The sequence below is a fragment of the Fringilla coelebs genome (genome assembly GCF_963513975.1).
Source record: "Fringilla coelebs genome assembly, chromosome: 17".
Lineage (NCBI taxonomy): Eukaryota > Metazoa > Chordata > Aves > Passeriformes > Fringillidae > Fringilla > Fringilla coelebs.
Window position 1 is genome coordinate 3,627,570 of NC_140043.1, and position 9,979 is coordinate 3,637,548.

At 51.6% G+C, this 9,979-nt stretch overlaps 1 protein-coding gene across 1 annotated transcript; it reads left to right on the forward strand.

The window, feature by feature from the left end:
• The first annotated feature begins 221 nt into the window (after positions 1-221).
• On the forward strand, positions 222-5,988 carry LOC311160433 (glutathione S-transferase theta-1-like). Its single transcript, XM_084217220.1, has 5 exons — positions 222-372; positions 3,221-3,308; positions 3,909-4,059; positions 5,043-5,219; positions 5,750-5,988. Exons 1-5 carry the CDS (start codon positions 261-263, stop codon positions 5,945-5,947), a joined length of 726 nt encoding a protein of 241 aa, XP_084073346.1. The 5' UTR covers positions 222-260; the 3' UTR covers positions 5,948-5,988.
• The last annotated feature ends 3,991 nt before the right edge of the window (positions 5,989-9,979 follow it).

Below are 9,979 nucleotides of genomic sequence, written 5' to 3' on the forward strand. Positions count from 1 at the left end.
AGCTCCCACGGGCAGAACCAGGATCTGCCTCTCGCGTCCCCTCAGCCGGGCTCTGCTTTATCACTGAGGGCACTTATCGGGACCAGCCAATATGCCACGGGCTGTGCGGGGGCACAGCCCAGCCGAGCCCTCGCCCCGCAGAGCCCCGGCCGTGTCCCGCGCTCGGCACCGCCCCTGGGGCAGCGCTGGGCGGGACCGGCGGGACGGCTTTAACAGCCCCGGCCGGGGGCGGCGGCGACAGCGACAGTGACAGCGGCAGGATGGGGCTGGAGCTGTACCTGGACCTGCTCTCGCAGCCCTGCCGGGCGCTCTACATCTTCGCCCGGAGCAACAACATCCCCTTCGAGTTCAAGCGGGTGCAGCTGGCCAAGGGTGAGCGGGGCCGGGGGCGGGGGGCACCGCTGGCTCCCGGGCGCTCCCAGCCCCGCTTTGGGGTGTCCCGCTGCTCGCTGCCAGCCCCGCTTTGGGGTGTCCCAGGCGCTCCCAGCCCCGCTTTGGGGTGTCCCAGGCGGTCCCAGCCCCTCTTTGGGGGTGTGCCAGGCGGTCCCAGCCCCGCTTTGGGGTGTCCCAGGCGCTCCCAGCCCCGCTTTGGGGGTGTCCCAGGCGGTCCCAGCCCCGCTTTGGGGGTGTCCCAGCGGTCCCAGCCCCGCTTTGGGGGTGTCCCAGGCGGTCCCAGCCCCGCTTTGGGGTGTCCCAGGGTCCCAGCCCCGCTTTGGGGTGTCCCGCTGCTCTCTTGGGGGATGCTGGGTTTCAGCCATCGGGCAGTCACTCACCATCCCCCCCAGTGTGAGATGCTGAGAGAGGGTGGGGTGGCCCTCCTGCTGCAGGGGATCCCTGGTGTCGACACAAAATCAGTACCTAATTCTGCAATCCTGTAGTTTAAGTACCGATTTCAGTGCCTGTGCTCCTCTGCAGCAAACAGGACTCTGCCAGGGCATGTGATATCTTTGAAATCGGCCCCACCCAGCAGCAAATGGGTCTCTGAAAAACAGAGACGCTTTTCTGAGAAGCGCTCAGGATGTGCCAGATCTGGGGCATTCCCCATTGAGATGGGAAACAAAACGCTGCAGAGATGGGACACTGGGGTGAGGCGAGGACAGCTGAGCTGTGGGGCTCTGGTTCAGGAGTTCACCTTAGGAAAATGTGTGTTCTGGTGAGAGCAGCAGTAGCTGGGAGCAGCCCTTCTCCTGTGGCACGGGTGAACCCCCTGGGAGGCTGTCATGCACCGAGCTGTGCCCGTGGGCAGGAGGGGCAGGGCTAGGGCTGCCCCTCTGGGGGTTCCACTGGCTCCAGTGGTTTGTGGTCTGGTTATTTTGGGAGGGTTGAGGACCAGCTTGAGAAGCTGTGGAGCGAGACAATGCAGCTGGCGGTAATCTGAACACTGAGAAATGAAGGGAGGTGGTTTAGTTGGGTTCAAACCAACTGATAACTGGTAGGAGCCTGTCCAAAGGTGTCTTTTCACCAAAGGAGATCCAAAGATCTGTATCTTCTTTCTTTGTAATTGAAGCTGGTAAAACCTATCCTTCAGCCTCTCCAGATATCTGATGGATTTGAAATTAAGGTCATGCATTGGGCATAAAAAGGCCTCAGTAAGTAATGCTTAAAAACAATGAAAGATGAGAAGGCTCCTGGAGCTGAAATTGAGTAAGGAACAAAAGAAACTCCAACTTGAGATAAATCTCAGACATGTTGTGCTTGAGTCTTTGGGTGTTCCCCTGCACCTTTGTGTTGGTTGTACCTTACTGTGGCCTTTCCTCCCACTTGTCTCATAGCAAAAACTTTTGCAATTCTCTCTACCTGGAGGCTGGCTCATCTTGTGTCCTTCCCCTTCTTTCCCAATAAATTACTTGTTGTGGTGAGACACTGGAGCAAAGGAGAGGAAGCTAGCAAGGAATGAGAGCACCAAAGAAAGAGGAACAACTGAAATGCAAGGATAGGGGAAGTGAAGGAAAGGGAATTAAATCACAGATTCCCAAAGTTCTGTGCCCCTTGGGAATTTGCTTTGGCCTGTGGATTTGGCATGGGTGATTTGGGTGCACCTCCCATGCCATGGGGAAGCTCTCCAGGTACCTGCACTGGGTGCCACAGGGAGGGAGGATCCTGGCAGCTGTCACTGCACAGTTTGTAAGGACAAGGTGAGAGAACTGAGGCTCAGAATTGGGCTGGTGGCTTAAATGTGATGCCCCAGAAAAGCTCTCAGCCCCCAGCAGGGCAGGGTGAATGAAAGGGGTAGAAGGAGTGAGAAAGGGCAGGGATCACCTGGCATTCAAAGGACACCTGAAGACCTGGAATCTGCACACTTCATCTTTCTGAGAGGGGTAGGGGAGGTGGGCTGTGAGCCAAGTGACAGGGGAATAGTCACAAATCAGGTTTGTCAAGTGCCAGAAAAGCTAAATTTGCTTCCAGAGCATCTCCTCTGGCACACAGATCCTCAGATGGCTCCCACAGCAGGATGGGGCACAAGGTTAGTTACACATTAGAGAGGCTTGAATGCCCAGGCAGCCACATGTGACTGAAGTGAGTGGGTGGAAAAGGCTGTCACAAACAAGTCACATAGGGCAGGACTTCTGGGAGTGGTTTCAGACAGAATGGAGCACACTGAGACCTCAGGTGAGCAAAGCACTTTCTCCTGTCATGTTCACTCTGCCTACCTTTTGGGGAGGACCTACAAGATAGCTTAAAAGCAACCTCAAATCCATATTTGCTCTTACAAAAGATTGCAAGATGCACAGGAGCTACATGGAATCACAGGAATTTATTTTCATCTGTGGACTTTAGAAAGTATAATTGAATATAAATTACACTATCTTCCAGAAAAAGGTATCTGCTTTCTCGCTGTCCTCCCTTCCTTGGAGGAAAGGGTTAGTGAGATCCCTTTCCTCCAAGGTGCTTGGTGCTCCCTCTGGCTTTGTAGAGGACAGGCACTTCCAGGCACACACTTGGAGTGGACAGAGCCCCAAGCTGTCAAGTGCTGTTGGTATGAAAGGACTCCTAACCATCCTGCCCTTGGTCCATAGGTGGGTCTGGTATGCAGGCAATAATCAGCAAGTAAGCTGATACCACAGGGCTAGCCCCCTCCTCACCCTGCAGCGCTTAGAAACTCCATTTGTACAATCAAAAACAGGAACTTGAAGCTGGACAGTCCCCACAAACTCCTCAGGTGTTTCCAAGCAGGTCCTGAGATTCCCTGCCAAGTAAAACTTCTCCTTTCCCTCCTCAGGGGAGCACAAGACAGAGGAGTTCCGGCAGGTGAACGTCCTGATGAAGGTGCCTGCCCTGAAGGATGGTTCTTTCACCTTAGCAGAGAGGTGAGACTCCAGTGAGCTCAATCCCCTGCTGCAGTGTTGTTTATCCCAATGCTTGGATTCTGCCAGGGTACTCAGGCAGGTTTTTGTCTCCCTCCTATCCTTTGTTCCACTTATGCATAACAATCCTGTGTTTCAAGAGAAGCTATCTTATGTCAGCAACTTGAACAGCATTAACAGTAGAAAAAGCTGCTGTTGGAGCCACTTTGCTGCTTTGTAGGCATTGCTTCTGAGCTTAAATACCTGTCCAGGAGTGCTGCTCTCTGCCTGCAGCTGGAGGCTGTAGGTCAGTGCAGGAAATCTGACATAAGGCACCCACTGCTGGATGGCCTGGCAACGTGAAGCTCAGATTTGGTATAAACTCCTTCTACAGCTTCTATTTGCTGCAAGCTGTACCAGCAGACCACTCCTGTCTTGCTGGGCAATTACTTTTATTAGATTGTGGTGCACAGGCAGCAGCACAAACTCCTGTGCTTCTGCCTGACTCCCATCAGGTTTGTGTGGCTGTTTGTCCAGCAGTGCAAAATTTGGGGGGGGAAAGAAAGGATGAGGTGCTTTAATCTGAGATGATCAGCTCACCAGTCTGTCTTGCTCTTTGGGCAGCATTGCAATCCTCCTGTACCTGGCCCAGAAATTCAAGACTCCTGATCACTGGTACCCAGCTGACCTGCAGAGAAGGGCCAGGGTTGATGAGTACCTGTGCTGGCAGCACATCAACATCCGTGCCAAGGGGAGCAAGTTGTTCCTAAGCAAGGTAAAACCATCTTAGATCAAAAATGAGGTGCTAAGGGCTGTAAGTGAAATGGCCTGCCTGTCTGCAGGGCCTTTCTCAGCAAATGTACAAGCCAAGTGAGAGATGGGAAAAAACTGACTTAGCTGCTGAAGTGAGCCTAGCTGAAGTAGGCTGGGTCCTTCATGCTGCAGCCAAAGGTAAATCCAGAGCAAAAGCAGTGGGTGAGCAGCTCCCCCAGACACAGCTCAGTGCTGCCTGCCTTCAGGGAAGGAATCAATTTTGCTCTGCAAAACAAAATGCAGGTGCTGGCAGATGGTACAGTCTTCCCTTTGATGCCTCAGGTTTTGGCTTTTCTATTTTTCAAATTCTGTGCTGCTTTAGTGGGTGGGTCTGGGTTTCATGTGAGGGGATGGTGAGCTCTGTGCACAGAGCACGGAGACAAAACAATTCCTGCTCCAGCTGGGCACCAAGGACTAATTATCCAAACCTCAGGCCCAAGAGTACAAACACCGTGGGCTGAAGAGAGAAAAACAAGAAGGATGGGACTTCATAAGCTAAAGCTGTAATTGGACAATTAACTCCAAAATGCAAATGGAGCAGAACTGATCAGAGGGAGAGACCCTGTGACTGGGTGTCAATTTTGGGTTCACCTGGGGTGCAGCCCTGGCTGGGCTCTGGTGCTGTCCAAGGTGGATCCATTGAGATCTCCTACTAAATCCCTACTTTATTCTTTAGCTCTGTCTAGTCTCTGTTCTAGGCCAGCCTGAACAAGGCATCACTTTGAGAGGAGACTCTTGTGGTTGAATTTTCAGATTTTTAGGCAGCAGACAAGGAGAGGCAGGAAGTAAGGACTGACATGAATGTTAACCTGGCAGGGTTGATGAGCTGCTCTGGTTGTTCTCATGCATGGCTGGTGAGGGATCCTCAGAAGAGGGCAGTGAGAGTGTGATTAGTAGATTTGGAAGGAAGCACATAAAAAGCAGATTGTTTCTCCTCCCTGCCAGGTGCTGCTGCCTCTCATCACAGGCCAGCCACTTCCTCCAGAGAAGCTGGAGTTTGCCACTGAAGAGCTGAATGTTGCCCTGAAGCAGTTTGAGGAAAAGTTCTTGCAGGACAAGCCCTTCATCGCAGGCAGCGAGGTCTCCCTGGCAGACCTCGTGGCGCTGGTGGAGCTCATGCAGGTGAGCATCAACCCCAGCACAGCTGGAATGTGAGCTGGGCTGTGGGCAGGCCAGCCCAGGGGGCTGCTGCACCCCCACCTCTGTGATGGCAAAATCTTCCCTGGGGTTGAAGTCTTGCTCCTTTTTGACTTCCATCACAATTAATTTTACTGGGGAAAACCTACTTGGATGAAACAGCTCCTTCTATAGAAATATGGACAGAATTCATCAGGAAAGAAAGATAAGTTACAAGCTAGGCAGGAAAGTACAGGTATTTGGAAGAGCTGTGTTGGTGTGCATGGACTCCCATGCTCTGTGTTGGACCATTCTGGGGTTAGCCATGGCAGAGCCCTTTGCTGCAGGTCCCAAGGGGCAGCAGCTGCTCAGGGTGTCACCACTTGCCTCCTGTGACCCAAGAGCCAGAGATGAGCTCCACCTGATGTCCTGACTGTCTGCTCCTTGAGGCAGCAGCACATCCACTGTCACTGGGTGCACCCCTGGCAGCTGCCCCGTTGTCCTCCCTCTGTCTCACCCTGTGTGTGTCTCTGCAGCCCGTGTGTGCTGGCTATGACCTGTTTGAGGAGAGGCCGAGGCTGGCCGAGTGGCGCAGGCGGGTGGAGGAGGCTGTGGGGAAGCAGCTCTTCCTGGAAGCCCACCAGGAGATCATGAACGTTAAGAACTTGACTGCTGACCAGTTTGCACCTGAGTTGCTGGAGAATTTCAAGCAGCAGCTCCTAAAGCAGAATTAGAGGGTTGTGATCTAATAAAATGGATTATTTTTCTGAAGGCTTATTGTAGTCTTTCAGCATTTCTTCTAAAATCATAAAAACCATTCTACAAAATGCTCTTCCCTTGATTCACAGCCTTTGTGCAACTTAGAAGGGAAGAAAAATGCATCTTAAACTTTCATGATCAGCTTTTCCCTCTTGCCCACTGCTGCATGGCAAGTGTAGCCCTGCAGGTTTTTCTTTCATGCTCCAGCACCACTGGATGTGTTTCAGGGCTGAGCTGATTCAGTCTGTGTGGGAACAGGGACAGCCAGAGCCGCCCTCCCACCTCTGCTCTGCATTTTCCAGGCCAGAACAAAGGTTTCCTGAGGGTATGGCAGAACAGGTGTGTCTGAAACAAGGAAAAAACATTGTAGCAGATGGTTTTCACTTTGCCAAGTGGAAACTGTCTGCTGGAAGATATTTGCTCTTTAGGAAAAAGACGGGTCAGGACCCAGCCGCCGGTGGGAACCCTGCCAGGGCCCTTGGGGCACCTGGCCACTAGATGCTGCTGCCTCCCCTGTGAGAGCAAGGGCACACAGTGCCCAGGGAGCTGTGCTGGTGCCCAAGGGGTGCCTCCAGCTTCTGGCCAGGACAGAGTCAATAAAGCTCCTCGCCCAGAGACTCCTGCTGCACTCTGCAAAGAACACCCTGCACAGTGAGAAAACAACCTGCTTCTCTTGGTCAAGCTGCTGCAAACCACACGGCTCCCTCTGCTCTGCAAACCCCACGGTGCTCTGTGCCTCTCCCAGAGTGGTTTGTCAGCACAGCAGAAATCACTTTGGCCAGGCTGCTGGCCCGGAGTGCTGCTGTGGCTGGGCCAGCACGGGGAGCACAGGGAGCTGGGCTGGCCAGACCTGTGTGACAGAGCTTGGTACCTGAGCTGGGCAGTGTCCCACACATGGTTAATGCTCCACTGCTCTTCAGTCTCCCCAGATCCTCCATAAATGGCTGCCTTTGCCAGGTGTTGTAGCTCTGTTTGGATTTGTGATCAGGATTTGGAAGGAAGTGGACATCACATCATCATCCACACAGTGCAGCACCCTTCACAGCCACAGCCTGTGTCCCTTTGTGCCAGTCCTGCTTTCCTGCTCTCCTGTCCCTGTGACCTCCCATTTCCAGGTGCAGACCTCCATGAGGAGGGTCCCAGTTTGCAGAGTTGTTTTTCTCCCCTCCTTGTTAAGCTGTGTTTGTATCTGGAAGCCTGTTTGTCTCTGCTGCTGGTTACACCATCCACGGGGAAGGCTGCACACTGAGCTGGGTGTGAGATGTCAGCTGTCTGAATTCAAGTCAAGTTCTTGCAGTGCCCAGAAATGGTGAATGTAGCTGCTCAAAGTCTCACACGTTTTTTCTGTTGGATCTGCTGTTTTTGGGGAGTGAGCCAGCTGGCTTTTCTGTTTGTTTTCTGAGTAAACCTGCCCTTTAGTTCAAAGGGCCACATGAACCACAGTCTGCACTGCACATGCCTACAGGCTGAGCTATAGGAGCAGGCTGCTGCCTTTACATTCCATCCTTCCAACCTGCAGGAAATCTTCAATATCAGTGATGAAAAGGCACATTTGCCCTCAAACTCTCTCCCTTTCCGTGCTGATGCGTGCAGGGATATTTGAATTCTCACCTGATGGTACATTTGTTGAGAAGGGCCTGTTGCATGCCAGTGAGCACAGCCCCTGCCAGCTCTCTGCTGGCCCTAGGAGTGCTTGCATGCCTGGTGCCTGAGCAGCAGTGCCTGACAGCCTGCCCTGCTGCAGCTGCCAGAGTGCAGAGGCCCAGGAGGTGTTTATGTTGTACCACTTCCTTCCTTCCTCTAACTGCAGCTCCCAGCTGGGCTGCTCTGCACCCCTGCCCTGAAGGAGGTGCCTCTGCTGCCCAGCCTCACTGCACTCTGCTGCTGGCACCTCTGTGCCCCCCCTGACTTTCAACTTTTCCCTTTCTTGGAGAGGGCAAACTTCTACCAGCATCATAAATATTTCTCACATTTTCTGGTCAAGTATAGGCAAAGCAGAGAAATAATCAAAACCAAGAGTCTATTTTGTGGGGTGCTAATCTTGACAGATCTCAAAGTGGACTTGAGAGCAGAGCCTTTTGTGACACACATGTCCCTGCAGAATCTCCAGACAGGGCTGCTCTGCATGCAAACCATTGCACAAGCCAAGGCAAATAAAGTATCTTTCAAAAACTTTTTTTATTTACTATACTTGTAGCAGAAAAACTCCACATAAGAGTCTTGAGACAACTTTCTGCTTGTTGGAATGAGGCACAAGTTCCTTAAATGTCACCCATTGTACACTCCTGCAAGGAAGGCTGCCTTCAAAACCAAGCTCTGTTCAGAGCTGGCTCTCTGGTGCTCCTCCACTGCTGTTTCACAAAGGGTAAATACACTTGCCTCACTCCAGCCTGGCCATGATGACAGGAAGGGATTTTAAATTGTTTTTCCCATAGTTTCTGCCTGGCATGTATGCAGTGACCAGTGGCATTTTGAGCCCTTCCATTCCCACAGGATGAAGCATCTCCCTAGAGTAACTCCTTGGATGGCCACAGAGTTATAAAACAGATAAATCTGCCTTGTTCTTTGCTCTAAATCATGGAGATAAGGCTGCTCATCCTTGTACTTTGCCTTCTGCTATCCCTCTACCTCTGTAGTTTGTTCCTTTGTGTCATTGGATCTTGTCTGGTTCCAGTTCCTAGATGGAAAGCTCTGGGAGCTGCCTCCCAAAACCCAACAGGTTGTGCAAGAGTTTTGCTTGCTTTGGTACAAGGTCTGTTGGGTGTCTACTCCCCTTTCACCCTGAAAAGGGAGAGGGATTACACCTCCACTGTCAGCTTAATCGAACGTGTTCCATTCAACTTCCTCAACTCTTGCCAGGGCTGTTTGGAAATAAGTGAGAACCTGTGATTTCTGGAATAAAATGAAGCTGTAACACACAAAATAGGAGGAATGTTTAAAAAACAGAAAAACATCCTGAGACCTCTTCTAAATTATCAAGATCTAAACTGCAAAACTTAATGCAATTTTTTTCTGTCTGGTTCCTGTTTCCAAAATGCTGACAGAAAAAATAAGGGCAGGAAAAATGGTCTTTGAGGTGATGGAGTCAAATGAAAATACAGTGCTAGGAGCACTAGCCTGGAGCCAGGAATAATCAATCAAATGCCCTATAACACAAGCAGATAAAAATACCTCTTTGGTTATGTGGGCTGTGCAGTGCAGTCAGCAAATTGGAGAAAAACTTAAGGAAGGAACATTTCCAGGAGGCACATGAAAAGATCTTTGAAGTTCAGATAGGACTAATGGATCAACTGAACCATGGATGAAGGAGCAAAGTGAACCCACACTGCTGAGATCAACACTTCCCAATGAGCTCTCAGAGTATGGGCATGGGAGCACTTTGAAGCTCAAAGACTTCTCTGACTATTTACCTGTGCACAGCCACTTTCATGCTCCTTTTTCCCACTGCCTTAGCATTTCAGATTCCTTTGCACTGAAGGAGTTTGAACTCAAGCAGCTGCCACAAGACTCTGTGAGCTGTGATCTGCAGCAGGTCAGTGTGGGTGCAGGTGCTCGAGAGGCTGAGCTGTGCTGCAGGGGAAGAGAGGGGGGTGCACAGCCCCTCTCCCTGCTCTGGCTGAGAAACTGAGAAATTCTCACAGTGCTCTTCTAAATCTGAAAGTCATAAACCCCTGGAAATGTTCCAGTTTGTAATGTGTCTAGTCCACAAGCTCCCAGCTCGGTACCCAAGCCTTTTCACAAGGAAAAGAGCAACTGATCCTCCAGTTCCCTTTCCCTGAGATTCCCATGACTCTTCCCAAAGATCTGTGTGTGCCATACAAGCTCTCTGGCACAACACTGATAGCGAGGTGTCAGCACAGCTGAGGTGGGTTTGACTGGGGGTGACTTTGCCCTGAGTGGTTCAGCTGCTCTATCTTCCAGCTGCCAGAGTCCCTGCACTCAGCCAGCACGTCACCTTCCCGAATCACACAGCTGTGAAACGCCGTGGGCTCCGTGCGAGTGACAAA

Coding starts and splice junctions, on each gene's coding strand:
- LOC311160433 (XM_084217220.1), top strand. CDS start 261: ATGGGGCTGGAGCTGTACCTGGACCTGCTCTCGCAGCCCTGCCGGGCG. Junction 3,309..3,908: donor TCTTTCACCTTAGCAGAGAG/GTGAGACTCCAG, acceptor CTCTTTGGGCAG/CATTGCAATCCTCCTGTACC. Junction 4,060..5,042: donor GCAAGTTGTTCCTAAGCAAG/GTAAAACCATCT, acceptor CCTCCCTGCCAG/GTGCTGCTGCCTCTCATCAC.